The sequence below is a fragment of the Arachis hypogaea genome, chromosome 18 (genome assembly GCF_003086295.3).
Source record: "Arachis hypogaea cultivar Tifrunner chromosome 18, arahy.Tifrunner.gnm2.J5K5, whole genome shotgun sequence".
In the NCBI taxonomy this organism is placed as follows: Eukaryota; Viridiplantae; Streptophyta; class Magnoliopsida; order Fabales; family Fabaceae; genus Arachis; species Arachis hypogaea.
Window position 1 is genome coordinate 14620100 of NC_092053.1, and position 20203 is coordinate 14640302.

A 20203-nucleotide genomic window follows, 5' to 3' on the forward strand; every position below is an offset into this window, starting at 1 on the left:
CTCAACACAATAGAGTGGAGCAAACAGAAAACGGTAAACAAACAAGCAATCACCTAGACTTTAACACAAAATAAAGAGACTCCCCATGTCATCTCCAGCATAGCCATCAACAACACGAAGAGAGTGCGCCTTCCCACTCCTTATAGCTGAGCACAGGCAAATTGATGATTTTTTCTACACCTTTGCTTTTATTCTGAAATATCCTCTTATTCATTTCCATCCAAATGTTCCAGATGACCGCACAGAAGCACCTCAACCGCTGCTTTCGATCCTCATTCCTACGGGCTCTTCTATCCAACTTAGAAAGTGTTCCTTCATCAATCCCGGAATGGACCATAGACGGCCAAACACAGATATCCAAGCATTCCACACCTGCCAAGCAAAATCACAGCCAAGAAATAAGTGATGGACCTGCTCAACATCTCTGTTGCATAAAACACACCTCTTATCATCCTGGTTGACTATCCCAAACCGACTCAGCCTTTCCTTAGTATTCACCCTGCCTATCAAAATAAACCAAACAAACAACTCCACTATTGGTGGGACTAAACCTTTCCAAATGGTCTTGGTGAAACTGTAACTGGTTATATCCTCTGAGAGCATGCCTTCTTGTAACACCTGCACAAAAGAGTTAGTCGAAAAAATACCAAGTCTATCATATTTATTTCCACACCACTTTATCCTCCATATTATTTACTAGCCTCACCGGCCTCAAAGTCTCATGCAACTGACCCAGAAGATCCAACTCCCACTGAAAGAGCTCTCGCCTCCAAAAGAAGTTCCAAACCCACTCTAACCCATCCCAAAACCCACAATCCCCAATAGTCGAACCACACAGGTTTGAAACAGAGAAGAGTCGGGGGAATCGATCCTTCAAGGATCCACAATGTAACCATATATCCTCCCAAAAACGCGTCCGACGACCATCACCAATCTCCATGGACAGACCTGTAATCATCTTATCCCTTATATGTTGATCTTTCAGCTGTAACTGGCATATATCCTTCCAAGGGCCTCCTCTGGTAGGTAACACTTGAGTAGACAGTAACTCAGTCGGCTTCAGATTATTACAAGAACAGACCACTTTTTTCCACAATAGGCACTCTTCCTTCGCAAAACGCCACCACCACTTAAACAAAAGTGCAAAGTTCCGAACCATAGCATCATCAACTCCCAACCCACCTAACTTCTTTGGGGCCTGCACCAGCTCCCATCTTACTAACGCCATACCATTCCTCCCATCCTCCTTGTTCCATAGAAACTTTCTCTGCAAGGATATCAATTTCTCAGCAACTGCCTTTGGCATCTTATACAAGCTCAAGTAATACACCGGCAAGCTATTTAACACTGATTTGATAAGCACCAACTTTCCAGCTTTGTTAAGCACCTTCGCTTTCCAGAGGCTTAGTTTCTCTTCCACTTTGTCAATTATAGGCTTCCAGGTCTTTACCAACTTTGGGTTAGCTCCTAGGGGCACTCCAAGGTATTTAACTGGGAGGGTACCTTCCTTACAACCCCACAAGCTGCACATACGTTGGGTCCATTGCTCTTCACAGTTGATAGGAATCAGACTAGACTTCTCAAAATTAAATACTGAGCCCGGACATCAACTCAAACCACCTCAGCAACCGCTTGTAGTTCTTCATGGTCTCATCTTCTGGTGGGCAAAATAGAATAGTGTCATCAGCAAACTGAAGATGGGATAACTTCACCCCGTCTCTACCAACCACTAAGGGAGAAATACACTCGTTCCTAACTGCCTGACCAACCATCCTATGCAGAACATCCACAACCAGCACAAACAAGAAGGGAGAGAGCGGGTCACCTTGTCTTAAGCCCCTTTCCATCTTGAACGATTTAGAAGGCGAGCCATTAATCAATACCGAAATAGAGGTCGTGGTCACACACTCCATAACCCAAGCCCTCCACCTGCACCCAAACCCCATCTTCTGCAACACCATATCCTCCTTATTTCTCCTCTTAAGCCAGTGGACTGTTTCATACACTATTAGGGCCCCATCATGAATCTTCCTCCCCTTCACAAAAGCACTCTGCGTCTCTCCTACTAATCCCGACATACTGATCTCATCCTCCTGACTAACACCTTCGAGATAACCTTGTACACACACCCAACCATACTAATGGGCCTCAGGTCTTTAATCTCCTTCGCACCAATAAACTTAGGTGCCAGCGCCACCCAAGTTATATTTGACTCCGCCGGTAACCTAGATGTCTGAAAGAACCCCATCACTGCTGCCGTGAATTCAGATCTAATCTCATCCCAGCACCTTTTTATGAAATTCATGTTATATCCACCACAGCCTGGCGCCTTAGATGACTCGCAGTCCCAAACTGCCTCTCTAATCTCTTCAGACTAAGGCATCGCCTCCAAGGTTCCAGAGTCTTCCTCATCTATCCTCTCCACAAGATCATCTCGGAACCCCCACACGAGAGTCTTCTTGATGGTACAGATCTTTATAGAACTCTCTGATAGCTATTTTTATTCTAGCATGATTCCTCACCAGCCTGCCATTAACGACCAGGGAATCAATCCTATTATTCCTTCTTCTTGCGGACGCTAAATTGTGGAAATATCTTGTGTTGTTGTCCATATCCTTCGCTTGCCGAGACCAAGACATCTGCTTCCAGTGAACTTCTTTCCTCACATACCACCTCTCACAGCATGTAACTAACGCCTTTTTTCTAGCCTCCATGGTTCCATCATATACTCCATTACCGACCAACTCATCAACCTTCCTGATCTCTTCTTCTAGCCTCAGAATCTTGTTGTCCATCTCCCCAAAGGAACCGTCAATGCCCTCAATTTATCTGCGAACTGCATCTCCCCTAAGCATCTCCATTCCTCCTTAACCATGCTAAGGAAACCTTCATGTGTAAACCATGAATCAAGACTACGAAACGGCCTGGGACCTCCTCTCCTCATTGTATCTTCCACTATTATAGGGCAGTGATCTGACAGACCCCACAGTCCGCCCCTTAACCGAATCGCAGGGAACTCTTCTAGCCATTCCACACTAACCATAGCTCTATCAATATGACTGCACGAACGGCCATGAAACCATGTAAACTTGCGATCAGTGAATGGCATATCCACTAATTGCATATCTTGTATCCAAAATTTAAACTCCTCTGCAGACATGGACAAACTACCAGTACCTTTTCGTTCCTCCACATTCACTATCTCATTAAAATCTCCTATAAAACAACAAGGAACCTGATACAACCCAGTTATATAGCTCAGCTCTTCCCACACACGAATCTTCTCTTCTCTGCTTTGTGCCCCATAGACCGAGGAAAACGCACGGTTGAAGTTATTCTTTAACATGACCCCTTCAACTCCCAACCATCTTTTCCCCTTATAGCAATTATTCATTTTAAAAGATAATTCATCCCACATCATCAAAAGACCCCCAGATCCACCATCCGAGCCTACATATTCCCATCCCGCCCCATTATCCTCAAATCCGAGCAACATCAAATCTCGTTACTACCCGTCTTTTAGTCTCAATCAAACCTACCAAGCTCAAGTTATTTTTATTTTTTAACTCCTTCACGATTCTCATCTTTCTATCACCTCGTAACCCCCTAACATTCCAATAATTGAAATTCATTTATAACTATTATGACACACCTGCTTTTTATGCTTGGGTCTGCATCTTCTCATTTTCGCCTTCTGTTTTGCGATTTTTCTCTTTTGTGCAAGTTCCTCATTCTGAGCTTGAAGAATGGCCATGATGTCATCTTCCACATTATACAATATAGCCCCTGATTCCATCGCCAGCTCCAAGGTCAATCTATTTTTCTTCATCTGTTCCTCTATTCCCTGATTGTCACTCTCCCTGTCCTCCTTTCCACAGTCCTCCTGCCTAGATCCAGCACCTCCGGAGTCTACCCCAGCAAGTCCATCCGCCCTACTACCGCCATTCTGTTCACAAAGGCTTGTTTGAGTTGTTCCCGGTTGACCATTGTTAGCAGCTGGCTCCCTGTACGTTCCAGCAGCAACAATCTCCTGAGGAAGCCCTTCTAACATAGTCAGCTCGTCCCTCACCATCGCATTGTGACTGCCCGGATTTTCCCTTGGTCCCATCACCATCCGTGTCGCAACTCGATGCTCCTCACTGTCATCGGCCCGACCGAACAAGAACGCAGCGCCAGCGACAAGACCTACCCCACCATCCTCGACATCCCCGGCGCCTCCAACAGTTCGATCGCGGCCTTCCTCTCTGCGCACCAGGCGATTTCCTCGAGATCCTGGCCGCCGACTCCCGCTGGTGCCGTCTCCTAGTCGGGTGCGACCATCCTCTTCGCTGCCGCTCTCTCCATAGGAAGCATTGCGTTGCTGCGCAGGAGGAACGAAGATGAGAGCCAGCTCCGATTCCCCCTTCCAATCTGGGTCGGGTCCAGTAGCCAAAGTGGAGAGGGCCAGCCCATTGGATTTAGTTCCCAACCCCTTGCCTTTGGTCCTGGCCCAATCCTTAGAACCTCTTTGGTTTTTTGGTTTTTCCTTTTTTGCAACTCTACCCGGTCCATGATGCAGTGTGTTGTATATGCATGTAACCGTCCTATCCGAATCAGCATCATAAGTAGTTCGGTTATCACCCCCACAATCCGAAATTCCTTGATTCACGGCAGTAACAAGTTAATCCGTTACTACTTTGCCTCGCTTGTGATTGGCCCTGCATTCCACCAATTCATTCCAAAAATCATCTGAATTGACCAATCTGTCCTTGTCATCTTCCTCCCTCCTTGCCACCATCATCGACAATCCTTCATCATGATCATCCTCCTTAGATGGACCCGGTTGCCGTATATCCCTTTCCGCGCTCATTATTGCTGTATCATGATTCAAGAACCCACAATTGCTGACACCATCACCAAAGGAATCCCCTTTGAGCTGCATGTCCCCTGCTTGATGCGCACCCTCTTTCACCAAAACGTCATAGCCCCTGGATCCAACAAAAATTTGAATCTTCTCCTGTATCACATCCATAGCACACGTATCAATCTGCACTCGACCTACCGTGAGCGTGTTGCACATTTCTGTGTTTTTCGCACATCCCACCACTGCTCCCCACTGTCCTCCTATCCTATTGAAGGTGTCCACAGACCATGCGCACAGCGGTACCCCAAGACATTCGAGCCATACCCTCCGGGATTCACATCGCTCCGACTCCTTACACCTCTATACCCGATGAAAAACTTGTAGCAGGCAATTCAACTTAAAAGTGTACGTCTCATCCGCATTGCGAATACTATCAAAGGTTAATAGAGCTTTACAAGCTCCCATTTCCCAAATTCGGATTACAGAGGGCAAGTTCCTCATTACCATGTCCCTCAAAGAGGCAAAATCAATAGGCTTCGTTGTAACTCCTACCAGACTTCTCTGCACCCATTCCAAATTTTCTGCCACCACTGCAACTTCCATCTTCTTTATCTCGTGATTTCCCAACATGTTCTGTACGTTTTCCTTCGTTTGTACCCCATGCATAGTCGACAGAGATCTATCCTCACCTACTCCTTTGAGTGGATCCTGAGATGAGGGGTTTTGCTTATGATCGCCTTGGCGCCCGTTACCCACGTCTGTCTGTACTTTGCCTCTCTCACAGAGACGACCTTACCTCTTAGTCTTATTTGGTTCATCTCCGCTATCGCCTTCAATGTTCCCCCTTTCGTCGTGTATCGGATAAAAGCAAATATGTACACGTTACCATTTTTGTGTTTCCAGAATAGGTAGATATCATTGATACGTCCAGTCCAGTTGAAAAGCTGAAACAACTCTCGCTTTGAGATGTCTTCTGGGAGCTGATCTACAAAAATGGAGAAGACTCTTGTTTCAACCTTCGATACTCTTCTCTATTCCAAATCCTAGGATCCTTGCCATTTTCGTTAACCCTACCCCTCCCCGTATTCCCCCCTCCCCACTCTCTCGCTCTCTCTCGCTCTCTCACCATACCGTGATAAAATCACTTGTAACTAACCACGGGTAGTCCACATTATCCGCCAGTAGTCTCGGATGATTCCAAAGCTCCTGCCATCCGGTAAGAATTCGGATGTCCATATTAAGAAGTAAGAATGTTTAATAAGGATACATAGAGTGATATTAAAAAATAGGAAAATTTTCACATATACCAGCCACTTTATTGGTACAACAGTATAACATGTACGGATCGGTGGCCAGTAAAATTTTTGTCCTCTTGCATGGTGTGTATTGACAAAAAAGTCCATAAAAGGGCAAGAAAAAGACAGCTAAGTGTAATAAATCTGTGACTAAAGAATGATTTATATTAGTAAGCCAGCCACATTAGAGTAAATTTTGGATGGCTTGGAGCTGATGGACTTTGTAAATCAAGTGTGTATGTACATGGGATTATTCATTGGTTTGTAAATGAAAAAATAATTAAATAATGAAGTAGGCTGAATTATTTTTTACTAACATTAATGTATGCCCAAAAAGAATAGATAATTTTTTAATTAGTGTTCTAATAATACGTTATAATGACCCAAAAAAATACATAGGTTATATAATTAATTATTTACCTATTATGCATAAAACAATAAAAAAATCGTTTTCTAAATTTTTTGGTCGAAAAGTTTAATTTTTAACAAATTTTAATTATTAAATCAGTTACTAAATTTATTACACAAATTAATTTTCATGTTAAATTCTGTAAAAAATAGACAAATTAACTTTCATTATTATTTAAAAAAATATTAGAAAGTCATTAAAATTTATTATTTTTTATTATCACTTATTTATAAACTCAATTTTTTTAGTTTAATTTTTTTAATCTAGTAATCTAATAACATAATTTTAGACATTAATAACTAAGTAATGATAAAAAATAATAAATTCTGATAATCTTTTAATATTTTTTATTATTTAATAAAAATATAAATATCTATCTAGACAAATAATTTAATATAAAAACTAATTTTTCTAATAAAATAGAACTTTAAAGAATGATTTGATAATTAAAATTTATTAGAAAACTAAAATAATGTTTCATAAAAATTTTCTTAAATATCGATCCAATCATAAATTAATTAATACTAACTTACGATGACTAAGACTAGTAACTTTGTTCAATCTAAGGCATGATGACAAATAATTTTGCATCCCAAATAAAACTAATTTAATAAAATTTTGTTGAATCAAAGGTTATGTGTGAACTTGCTCTATCTATAATCATGAACATGAACAATGTTTACTTGTTTTCGTCAAAGACAAGTTTTTAATTTTTTGTTATTAGGATTTCTTCCACCGCTAAGTGGAATAGATATATTGGTAATGAATTAGTCATGATATTAATGATAATAAAAATTTCATGATAGTAATTACTAACATTATAATAATTAAACTAAAATTTTTCTGATTTTTTTTTGTAGTGTCTTGATTAATATACGATTTTTGTCAAAAAATATTAGTATTTGTGTTAGTTTTTATACTTTTTTAAAGAAATAGAAACTTTATTTAAATAAACACTATAAATGATATTTTTTTTCTTTCATTTAAATCAACACTAGCCAATAATTCATCATGTATATATTACATAATTAAAGAATTATGCATAAAATTTATTTTAAATATAAATAATTTTAATTTTTATATATTAAAAATATAAAATTATATAGCAAAAATAAGAGAATTGAAATCATAGACTAGTTAATTTTATGTAGTTACTAATAAAAATATATATGATACTACTTAGCAATGATGTCAAAATAAAACTCGTTTTTTTATTAATGAAAAAATTTTCATTATATTAATTATTTATCTTCTTTGCTTTAACTTGTGTATATATAAGAAATCAAATAATATTAAATAGGATGTCATCTTTAAAAAATCTTTTGCACTTAATTTTTTATTCCAAATAAATAGGATGATAAAAAATAACTTTATTATTATTATTATTATTATTATTATTATTATTATTATTATTATTATTATTATTATTATTATTATTATTATTATTATTATTATTACATTTTTAACAACATTTAATAAACTATACTTGTTAATTAAATTGAAATATTATAACATTTGTTCTCTTTGGTCTATACATATATATATAATTGATAGTTATTTTAAAGATATCCATACTTGATAATTATTTTGAGACTTACAGTATATTTTTTAATATGACTAAAAATGAATAAATAATTTGTCAAAATTGAATATTAATTAATTGTTCAAATTATCAAATATATATATATATATATATATAGATATATATATATATATATATATAGATATATATATATATATATATATATATATATATATACTAGTTACATATTTATTTTTATTTGGTTCTAACTTCTAACATATGAAAGGGTTATTAAAAAAAAAGTGACTTTAAACGTAGTAGTTAGTATGACTTAATTTATTCTGTAACATATGGCTTGGGAAAAAAAGGCTAAAAATTTTGCAATGCACATACAAGCTGCACAAACATAAAATTTTGAACCAATTTAAACTGGAGAAAGAAAAGACCAGTTGTAAATATTTTATGAACTTTTTAAATTGCATGCTCACAATAATGTTACCAACCCAATCTGAACCGTATAAATTATTTAATATAAATCTTAATGGTTATGAGATTTAAAATATCAATATGTCAGGAAAGGACAATGACATACTTGAAAATCTTTCTAAAAAATACTGCAATTCAATATTTTTTAAATATTATCTTTTATTCAATTAAAAAAAAAATCAAGTAAAGCACCACACTTGACTGTTGACTCCTTCCTCCCAAAAGCACCCGTCGTTCTTTCCATTCATTTCCCTCTTTTCCTTTTTGCATTGGTTTTCACATCTCAAAGACGTTGGTAAATGATAAAGTAATACTTTAATCACCCTTGATTCAAGGTAATAGAACTCATACATGATTAAAATTATAAATTCAGGGGTGATTAAAGTACTACTTTATCATTTTACCAATTTTCTCACTTTGAACTATCTTTCTTTTCTTTTCTATCCGTGACATGAACCTTCGGAGTTTGAAGAGATGTGACATCAATGCTATCAGGCAACTTAAGCTTGATGCAGCCTTGCACATTTAAGTACGTAAGATTTACAAGAGTCCCAATAGAATCATGAACAGTGGATAAACGTGTACATTCTCCAAGATCAATGTGCTCAAGATTGGGTAGTCCTGTAAAATCTGGTGTGTTCTTAAGATTTTTGCAACTATAGAGGTCAAGAACCTTCAAAGAACTTAATTTGCATTTATGATCAAGATTGAGGGTGACCAACTTATCACAGTCACGGAAACTCAAGTAAGCAAGTTCTTTAAGATCTCTGATAGATGGATGGACTTGCACTAGGTTTGTGCATCCTGTGAGATCTAGCCGCTTAAGACTTGGGCACCCTTCAAAATTTGGCGTCTCCTTGAGCTCTTTTGAGTAACTCAAATCCACCCTTTCTAAACTTCGAAATACCTGGAAATAGAATCATTAGCTACCAACATGTCATTTTGTTATATTAAAATGTAAGACATTAAATGTTGGTGTAGAATCCTGAAGAGAAATACTAGGAAGACAATAACATAAAGTTAACTATATTTAGGCTTGGTTTGGTAAAGCTTTTACTTTTTAAAAGTAGCTTATGAAAGATGTCTTTTAAAAGATAGCTTTTTAAAAACTGCAGCACTTGCGTTTGGTAAAATCAAATTAAAAATGACTTTTAATAAGTACAAGCATCACAATTATGTTTGGTAAAACAGCTTTTAAAAGTTGAAAAAATTATAATAAACATGTTTATAACAAAAAATAATTTTTTTTTCAAATTTTTTAAAAATTTATATAATATTTTAAAATAAAATAATGTTAAAATAAAAAATTCATAATAAACATAAATATAATAAATAAATTCTTTTATTTTTTAACTTTAAAATTTTATATAAGTATTATAAAAATTTATTTTATCCTAAATATCATCACTAAAAATAAAAAATAAAAAGTATATGAAGATTAGGTTGAAAAATAAAAAATATGTGAAGATTGTGTTAGAATTTGTGAAGGTTAGGATGAGAAGTTAGAAGTCACCAAAAAAAAAAGGATGAGAAGTTAGAAATATATGAGGATTTCAATGGCAATATAATAGCGAGAAATATGTGCGGAAAAATGAAAAAAATTTAGTAAGCATAAGCCAGCTTTGAAAAGCTCCTTCCTAGGTGCTTTCAAAAGCACCCCTAACTTTTAAAAGCCGTAAGCACAAGCATTTGGGCTTTTTAATTTACCAAACGCAAAATGACGTGCTTGTGAGCACCTCTTGAAAAAGCTTTACCAAACTCAGCCTTAATTTAACATCTACAATTTTTTATATGTAATATCTATAATTATATATTTATTACACCTAAAAATGATCATTATTTCAGCAATAATTAACGAATACAAAATAAAGAAAGTTTGCACTATTTTGGACAAATTTGTATTGTTTCTGAAATATTTTTTTTTTATCTTAGAAGATGTAAAAACATTTTCCCATTATACCATTTTAAAACAAAATTGTGACAATTGCTTACTTCTTTCCATTGTTTCTTTAATAAAGGAAAAAAGATAAAAATAAAAATAAAAGGATGAGGAAGATATTAAACTACCTGACTGCCATTCCATAGCCGTTTGATGCGGCTGTTAGGCAAATTCAATTGAACAAGACGGTTATACGGTTCAAATGAAGGCAAAGAAGAGGAAGGATATCCATCCCACAAAAGATACCGTAATTTGTTGGGAAGAGAAGTAGGCTTTCCCGAAAAATGTTGATGATATACTATGAGCAGTTCAAGATTTGTCATTTTTGACAACCCTTCGATGTTCAGATCTTCATGTTTGGAGATGGAGGCATCCTCATATAGAACTATGGCTTTAACTTTGCTTGCTTCCTGAAAAACGAGCATGAACATATTACCAAAAAAAAAAAGCATATTTTTGACAGACTCAAAAAATGATCGCAAATACGAAAGAGATGTAATTTTCTAATGATACAATTAAATTTGCCAGAGTGGAATTGTTACATTCTTTGACTTCAAGGTAAAGCTAAAGTCCTCGTAACGCCACAATCTACTCCGCGATGCTGGATTTTCTGGACATTCTTGACGAACAATTTCCTTTCCCATTTCTTGCAATAGATCATGCATATGAATTTCCTCCTCATTTTTTATAATGAGTGATTTGTCCATCAAAGCTTGAATCCCAATTCGAGCGAAAAATCCACAACAATTTAGAACTTCTATTACAAAATCTAGTTTCTTCCCATGAAAGAAACAAGCAATGTGCAAAAATATTTCTTTCTCTTCTTGGTCTAACCCATCAAAACTTATTTGAAGAATCTTTATAACTTCAAAAGATGGCACTTTTCTCAATCTATTCAAGGTATCTTTCCAGACAGTTATATCACAGGATCCCAAAAAAGAAGCCAGTACTCTGATCGCCAATGGAAGACCACCAGCATATTCCAGTACTCTGGGAATCAACTCAGTATAGCCCTCATAATTGGTAGCATCAGGACAAGCACTCAAGAACAGTTCACGAGCATCATCTTCATTCAATAATGGAATCTCGTAAATTACATCTGCTTCGTATGCAGTCAAAATATGTCTATCCCTGGTGGTTATGATAATCCTACTTCCGTTCCCAAGCATGTTACGATTTATAGCCAATAACTCCAACTGCCTTGGCACATCAACATTGTCAAGGACTATAAGGATCTTTTTCCCATAAAGCCTTCTTCTTAAGAAGCCAGACATTTCAAAAGGACTGTACATATCTGAAAGTTCTTCATCTAAAAATTGACAGAGGATTTGTTTCTGCAAAGCAGTAGCACCACCAACTCTGTAAACCTGGCTTACGTCCTGAATAAAACAAGCACCCTCAAATTCCTGAACTATTCTGTCATACAAAGCTAAAGCATGGGTTGTCTTTCCAGATCCACCCATGCCCCAAACTCCGAGAACTAAAACACAATCATCCTCTAATTTCAAAAGCTTTTCTAGCATGGCTAAACTGGATTGTATACCAACTGGACCGTGGCTACTAAGCCTGGAGAATTTAGGGCATAATCGTTCCACTATCTGAATGATATTTCCAATCGCTTCAATCTCTGATCTAAAAGGGAAAGATTAAAAAATAAGAAACCAAACATACATCGTTTCAAGATGCTTTGTAATAGCTTAACTTACTATGATAAACTAAGATGCAGATTCAGCCTGATTAAGCATGGAATGCTTAGTGGTTTGCACAAGATAAGTTATGACTTGCCTAGAAATGATCAAGTTCCTGTAAAGTATGGTTTAGATACTTACCCATCTTTTAGACTCACACCTTGTAGATTAGTCAAGTAATTCAAAGCTTCCCTCCACTTTTGAACCTTGAGGGGATCTTGTTTGAATTCCTTCGTATATGAAACAAACGCTCTCTCATAAGGGCCGGTTTGTCTTCGAACATCCCTAGGATGCACATCACAGAAAACTGGGATGACAGTTTGATTTAGTTCCCGGTGACAATCAACTATGGTAGCCACTTCCTCCAAAGAGCAAGTTGAGTCAGCATAATCTCTTGTGAAGACAACTATAAGAATCCTGGAATCTTTAATTACCTGGAGGTCCTGTGAAGGAATGGAGTCTCCTCTCTCAGTCTCCTCTTCACTCTTGAAGGTGGAAAATCCTTTCTTGGTGAGATAATGGTAAAGGTAGTCAATAAATATGTAGGGAGTGTGAGTGCGTCTGAGACTGAGAAACACGTCATATTTGTTGAATTCCTGCAACGATGGTCTTCTTTCAGTGGATTCTGGATTTTTATGAGTAAATCTTGAACTTTGGAATTTATAAACCAGTGTGTCCAGCACGGCCTCAACTATTCTTTCAATCCCTTCGGCTTCAGCGCTGAAAGAGGAACAGAAATAATCTGTCATACCAAAACAACAATAAGATCACTAATCCCTTGCAAAGGGAAAAACAATGGTTAGTTTATATACATACGGATCTCTTAAAGCAAAACCACTTAAATTGGCCAAATACGTCATAGCACTCTTCCATTTGTAGATCTTGTCAGGCTCTTCTTTGAATCTCTCCCTATGCGAATCAAACGCATCCTCGTAAGCCCCACTTTGATATCGAACATCACGTGGATCTACATCATAGAAAACTGGGAAAAGTTCCTGCTTCATCTCTTTGTAACAATCAACTATAGCAACCAGTTCGTCCAAACACCAAGTTGAGCTAGCATAACCTCTTGAGAACACAACGATAGAAATCCGTGAATCTTTAATTGCTTGCAGGAGCTCTGATGAAATGCTTTCTCCTCTGTTTAAATTCACATCGTCTTTGAAGGCCAAGATACCTTCTTCCATGAGCCGGTGGTAAAGATAATCAATGAAAGTTCCGCGGGTATCAGCACCTCTGAAACTCAGATACACATCATATTTATAACCTCGCGGAGAAGACGAACTCCCCTCGGTCATAGTTGACTTTGACTCCGGAGGAGGATGATCGCAAGTTGAATCTTCCTGCTGGCTCAGGGAGCTGCCTTGGCTGACATTTGAATCCAGAGAATGAAGAGAAGCTGAATCTTCCTGGCTCAACCTGCTGCCTTCCTCGCCCAACGGTTCATCGTTGATGTTGTTGGAATCTGAATCTTGGTAACCCAGCAGAGCCCGGAACTTGCTGCTGAGTAAGGGTCTCAAATTGAGAAAGATGCCTGATATGAATGAACCAAAAACTATACCTGATATGAAAAGGCACACCGTCCATGACCAACTAGCATTAGTAGAAACTGATGGCGTCTCGCCTGGCTCCATTCTTTCTCTTCAAACACACTTTGCAGCTATCTTCACCTCAAAATTCACATAAATCTACTCAATTGATTATCTCACGCAGCAAACACAGATATCGAGATTGACTACTTTCAAGACTGAAATTTTTGGCGACAAAAATTGAAACTAATAATATTTATTTTCAAAAATATTCTCCTCTAACTTTTTAAATTCTAAGTCTAACTCCACCTTTTCTTTTACTCCCAAATCATGACTCCCTCTCGCGCAACTTCTATCTCCACCGCCACCACCAGCACCGTCGTCGTGGCAAGACGATTTTGCCGATGATTTCCAGTCACTCAGCTTCGCCTCCACGACCACCACCACAAACCATCGCCGACATCAAGCGCAGCACAAGCTTCGGACAGAGAGAGGCAGCGTCGCAGACTTACATTGGAGCAGCGAGTAGAGAGATTAAAGAAGAGGGTGGGAGAGGACTGAAGAGGTGAGACAGTGTTGACCGAAGAAGAAATTTGAGAAGAAACAGAGAAACGGGAAAAGAAATACTGGATTTGTTTGGATCCTATTTCTAAAAAAAAAATTTATTTTTTTAAAAAGATTTTTTATAAAAATAAAAATAATTTTATATTAAAATATTTTATATAAATTTTTTTTATTTATTAATTATATTTAGATAAAATAAGATAAAATATTTTTTATATTTATTATATAAAAAATATCTTTTAAAAAAAGATATAAATTGTATTTTTTTTAAAAAATATGTTTTTTTATTTTTTTAATATTTTATTTTTATTATTAAAATTTTTTTAAATACACTAAAAATAAAAAAAATTATTTTTTATCGATTTAACGGTGCACAAACAAGCATACTAAGATTGTTTCTAAACCGACAAATCTCAATTCACTTAAAAGAATTAAATTTTTTTATTAAAACAAATAAAAAACAATTTGAATTATTTTGAGAATTTTGAGTTTTTGATTCTCATTTCTCTTTTATTTACAAATCAAATAAACAAAATAATTTTAAAATTAATTCTCATATTAAATAAATTCAATATATCAAATATAAAAAATATTTATATTTATAATTGATGATTTTATTTAATAGTTATTTAGTCATCTTTTTTCTTCTTATTACAAAGAAATTATAAAAAAAAATTAATTTATATAAGAATTATTTCAAATTAAAAAATTAAATTTTATTCTATTAATATATTAAAATCATTCAAAATTATAAAATTGAGTCTTAAACAGAAATAAATTTTACAAAAAAATAAAAAAAATTTATATTCAAATAATTTTCAAACAAATTCTAAGAAAAATTCTTGGGCCAACAGAAATTTTTATATTTTTAAATTTAATCATTATTTAATTAATATAAATATTAAATTATTTTTAATAAATAAATTTTATTAATTTATATTGATAAATTAAAAAAAATATAAATTATATTGATTTATGTATATAAAATTTTAATAAATATAAATATAAATTATATAATTTTGTATATAAAATTCATCTAAATATAAGTAGAAATTATTACTGCTAAACATAATAATATTTATTAGTCATATAAATTTATTTAATAAATAATTTTATTTATTTTATTTATTTTATTATTTTTATTTATCTTAAATAAAAATTAAACATAATTAATTTTATATATTTTATATTTAACATGATATAAAAAATTAATTTAGTCTAGCCTTTTTTTTCTTTTCTAAACACAATTAAACGTAATTTTTTTTGTGACTTAAAATAAAAATTAAACGCAATTTAAAACTTCAATAAAAACAAGCTAGCTCATAAAGTGAGTTGTTCATATCCTGATCCAATACATAGGCTAGGTCCACATCTAGCTAAAAGGCCCAATTCAGGAGATTGGTCTTCACTGCCTATCCGACTTTCTCAAAGAGGTCGGAGTCAATGTAAGCAGGTACTTAACATTTATTCAAGTAAATAACTGCTTCTGTAAATCTCGTTCCTACTTCCAGAAGGGAGATCTCAATAATCTTAAGATAAAGGGACGGTTATCCACCATTAGAAATGGAACTACTTCGGCGGTGGTTGTTGGCTCGTCTCCTATAAATATCCTGACACACTCAGGTAAACTTAAGTTCCAATACTTTAAACCTGCTTAGTGCTTACCCCTTGCTAACTTAGGCATCGGAGTGTCTTTGCAGGTACCACTCCCCATTCTTCAAAACACACAACTCGGACGGCGGCTCCCAGGCAGGAATAAGTCGGAGGTCACCTTCCTTCAACGTTTGGGCTTTCCATTCGAGTCCAATCATCTGGTTCTAGATAATCCCTGGAATATGAGTCAAACTTAACTTTAGATATACTAGTTTCATTGCCTCCTGAAATAATTGATTGATATATTTAATTTATTGAAAATATTATTATTTAAATAATTTTTAATAAAATATTTTTAATAATAATTTTAAAATATATCTTTTAGAAAATATCAAAGAATTAATACTTTTAATATAAAATAAAAGAAAAGTTAGTATTGATTCAAATACACAACAAAATAAAAAAAAAACATTGATCATCTAGAATTATTTTATCTTTAAAAATATATATTAATCTATTAGAAAGATCTTATATTTTGACAAATATTAATGTGTTCTAAAGAAATATGGAGATTAAAACTCGTTAAATATTAACTTGTTATTAAAGATAAAAGAAGAAGAAAAAAAGTTTTCTTAATTCTAAATTTTAAATTTAAACTATTGATATAAAATATAATAAATTAAAATTAAAATTTATTTAACTAACAAAGTTCAACATTTCTTACTTGATAAAGAGTTTTTAAGAATAAACTATAACAAAAAAAAAATGCATGCTAACAAATGAAATATCTCATTTATAATTTTCTTTTATGTATATATTATTATTCACATAAATTATTATGAAAAAATATAATATCACTCTTAATTTTTTTAATACTACTCACATAATTTTTTTATTATATTCTATATAAATTTGTTAAAGAAAAAATATTATTAAAATAAGAATAATATTATTATCTCTTATTATTTTTTTGGGTAAAGTACTAATTTGGTTCCCTACGTTTGGGGTGAATTCTGTTTTAGTCCCCAACGTTTAAAATGTTCTATTTAAATCCAAAAAACTTTTGATTCGCATCAATCAGGTCCTGCCGTTAAGTGGGTGTGAAATTCTTAACGTCGTATCCGACATGGCAACGGAGAGGGGACAGTAGTTAATAGACGTGTAATCCTTCCCGCCTTTGGACACCTCCCATTTATCCTGACTCTTCTTCTTCTTCTTATGAAGCACGAAACGATAATGAAAAGCAATAAACCCTACCGATCGTCACTGAAGGGTTGCGATTCGCAGCCAGAGAAGTGACATTGTCCTTAAGTAACGTTAGAGGTCCACAGCAGCAGTTAGTTTGAAACCCTTGCTTTCCGAAAGAAGATCGTATCAGGTATTCCGTTATCAAATCTTCTCAACCCATTTGGTTTTCATCTTAATGCATGTTGATATGTAATAATGCATGTTGATGTGTGATTATTTTGTTTTATAGTTTCATATTCGTTTCTTGTTTTGTTTTGGAAGTTTTTATTTTGCCCTAGTGATTGCATTTATGCATTTCTGTTGTTGTTGATCAATGTGAGAATTTTATGAAGTCTATTGTGTTTGTCTAACAGATTGTTCGAAAAATGAGTTATTTTAGTGTCAAGATACACCATAGGAGAAAGTTTGGGTTTGATGGTGAACCTTTACACTATGTGGGGGGTGAGACTTCGATAGTGGACTACTGTGATGAAGATAGGTGGAGTAGGTTTGAGGCCATGGAGATAGTGGTCGAACAGGAATATGTGGCAGAGAACATCGCTGCAATGTAGTATAAGTCTCTGAAAGATGAAACAGATGTAGGACTGAGGATGCTTCACACAGACAATGATGCAATGGACATGGCCAGAATTGGAATGAGGGACAACATGGTGGAGCTTTTTGTTGTTCACAAAGATGGTGCTACTACTAGGAAAGGCTGCACTATTGAGGAAGTTGAAGACATAGATGGTGGTGAGGCTGCTACACCCACTGCAGACACTATTGGGCCTGGTCTAATTGTGCTGCACAGGGCCCAATTATTTGCTCAGGCCAAGGTGGGTAAGAAGCCCAAGGTGGTGACAGAAGCCTAGAATGATATGTTGGAGGATAATGATGAAGAGAGGTTAGAGAGGTCAGATTTTTCAGGTGATGATGAATCTGAGGATGATGACTACCAGCCAGAAAATGATGATGAGGGAGACATTGATGAACAGTGGAGTGAAAACAGCTCTGGAGATAGTGATATGGAGGTTGCATTTGATGACAGCGATGATGATTGGAATGGTGATGGGGGTTTGTATGATGTTGAAGTCACAACTACGAAAGATTCCCAAAAGATAAAACAGAGTGTTCCAACTGAGAGAGTACAAGGAGAATTTAGTGGCAGTGTTAATAAGGTAAGGAAAAAGTGGTGGCTGCTGGACTAAGGGATAAAGATGATGGGTATGAGAGGGAGGAGTTGTGCGATGTCCTTGTAAGTGATAATGAAAGGGATCCCTTGTTGAGAAAGTACCCGTTGTATAAGAGTTTGAAGAATATGAAGGATTATAAATGGGAGGTTGGGACAATATACGTAGATAGGAATGCTTTTAAGGAATGTGTAACTAGCTATGCTGTGCACAGTGGCAGAGGAATATGGTTCTCAAAGTGTGATAGCCATAGGTGCAAAGTTGTTTGCAAAGAAGGTTGTAAGTGGTTTGCTTACTGCCATAAGATGAAGAGAGAGGATACATGACAATTGACCAGCTGTTACAAAAAACACACATGCAGTAAGGCAACCAAGATTGGTATCATGAGTTCTCAGTGGCTGAGTAAGGCTTTTATGAAGAAGATTTGTGAGAACCCCAAAATTAAGTTGAGAACTTTGATAAAGAAGGCTCATAGCAAGTGGAATGTTGATCTCACAAAGACCAAAGCTGTCAGAGTGAAGCAGCAAGCCTTGGATGAGATTAATGGTACTTATGGAGAGCAATATAGGAGGATTCATGACTATGCTGTCAAGTTACTGAGGTCAAATCCGGGTTCCACTGTTCAGATACAAGTGGAGAGACCTCCTGAATTTCAATTAGAGACACCAATTCCTGGTAAGGACATGAGACCACTATTTGAGAGGCTCTATATTTGCTTAGATGTTTGCAAATAGAGTTTCATGGTATGCAGACCCATGATCGACCTTGATGGATGCTTTATCAAGACTCTATATGGGGTCAACTTCTAACAGCCATTGGATGGGACCCCAATGATCAGATTTTGCCAATTGCCTATGCTGTTGTTGAAGCAGAGACAAAAGACTCGTGGAGATGGTTTTTGTTGAATCTGTGTGACGATTTGGGAGTTGATAAGATCAGATGGTGTACATTCATGAGCGACCAACAAAAGGTAACTCTCAATCTAAGCAGTGCTCACCTAAACTTGTCTAATTAATTCTGTCTTTAATTCATGTTGTGCTGTTATTGACTGGTGCTATTTTTAAATTCTGCTTCCAAGGGATTGATCCCTACCTTCGATGAGTTGCTGCCTGGCATAGACCACAGGTTTTGTGTCAAGCACTTATATAGCAATTTCAGAAAAAGGTTCCCATGTGTTCAGCTAAAGATGATGATGTGGAAGGCTGCAAAGGCAACATATGTCCAGGAGTGAGAGAGAAGGATGAAGAAGATTCAGCTGATTGATCAAGGAGCTTATAATCATCTCATGGAGATCCCTACCAAGTATTGGAGCAAGTCTAGGTTTAATTATTTTCCTATAGTTGATACACTTGTAAACAACATGTGTGAGTATTTTAACTCTGTTATTGTAGAGGCTAGAGAGAAACCCATTGTGTCTATGTTAGAAGATATTAGGGTTTATCTAATGAATAGGTGGGCTGACAACAGACAAAGTATAGTTACATATGCTGGAGAAATTTTGCCAAAAATAAACAAGAAAATTGAAAGAGAGATTGATAAGGGTAGGGAGTGGTTGGCCATATATGCGGGTAGGGACAAGTATGAGGTGTCTAGCAGTTAGGGTAATAGAGACAAATTTGTTGTGGACTTAAACTTACATGAGTGCTCCTGTAGAAAGTTTTAACTAACAGGTTACCCTTGTGAGCATGCCATGAGTTGCATTAGAAAAATGTGTTTGGATGTTAAGAACTATGTGAACAAGTGCTATAGAAAAGAGACCTACGTGGACTGCTATCAACATGTAATCTACCCAGTGAATGGACCAAATCTCTGGGCCCGGACTGAGATTGATGATGTGCTACCACTAGTGTTTAGGAAACCAATAGGGCGCCCAAAACTAAGCAGGAACAAGACTGGTGATGAGCCACGCAACAATGGA

The 20203-nt window shown here is 35.6% G+C and overlaps 2 protein-coding genes across 3 annotated transcripts; one reads left to right on the top strand and one right to left on the bottom strand.

The window, feature by feature from the left end:
* Positions 1-8578: 8578 nt before the first annotated feature.
* On the bottom strand, positions 8579-14356 carry LOC112770957 (disease resistance protein Roq1). 2 transcript variants are annotated; one of them, XM_025815471.3, is made up of 6 exons: positions 14021-14316; positions 12999-13846; positions 12324-12902; positions 11037-12126; positions 10623-10904; positions 8579-9462 (listed from the first exon to the last, which is right to left on the bottom strand). In XM_025815471.3, the coding sequence occupies exons 2-6, from the start codon at positions 13814-13816 to the stop codon at positions 8968-8970; spliced, it is 3264 nt and encodes a 1087-aa protein (XP_025671256.1). In that variant the 5' UTR covers positions 13817-13846; positions 14021-14316; the 3' UTR covers positions 8579-8967. The 2 variants fall into 2 exon arrangements, with proteins under 2 accessions (XP_025671256.1, XP_025671255.1); XM_025815470.3 differs by having other exon boundaries at positions 12999-14356.
* A 3617-nt stretch (positions 14357-17973) lies between these two features.
* LOC112769620 (uncharacterized) lies at positions 17974-19516 on the top strand. The gene is made up of 5 exons (XM_025814111.1): positions 17974-18273; positions 18387-18571; positions 18647-18960; positions 19098-19255; positions 19364-19516. Exons 1-5 carry the CDS (start codon positions 17974-17976, stop codon positions 19514-19516), a joined length of 1110 nt encoding a protein of 369 aa, XP_025669896.1.
* Positions 19517-20203: the final 687 nt, after the last annotated feature.

Coding starts and splice junctions, on each gene's coding strand:
- LOC112770957 (XM_025815470.3), bottom strand. CDS start 13,816: ATGGAGCCAGGCGAGACGCCATCAGTTTCTACTAATGCTAGTTGGTCA. Junction 12,903..12,998: donor GGTTTTGCTTTAAGAGATCC/GTATGTATATAA, acceptor TTCCTCTTTCAG/CGCTGAAGCCGAAGGGATTG. Junction 12,127..12,323: donor GGTGTGAGTCTAAAAGATGG/GTAAGTATCTAA, acceptor TTTCCCTTTTAG/ATCAGAGATTGAAGCGATTG.
- LOC112769620 (XM_025814111.1), top strand. CDS start 17,974: ATGTTGGAGGATAATGATGAAGAGAGGTTAGAGAGGTCAGATTTTTCA. Junction 18,274..18,386: donor TTAGTGGCAGTGTTAATAAG/GTAAGGAAAAAG, acceptor TTGTTGAGAAAG/TACCCGTTGTATAAGAGTTT. Junction 18,961..19,097: donor ATTAGAGACACCAATTCCTG/GTAAGGACATGA, acceptor AACTTCTAACAG/CCATTGGATGGGACCCCAAT.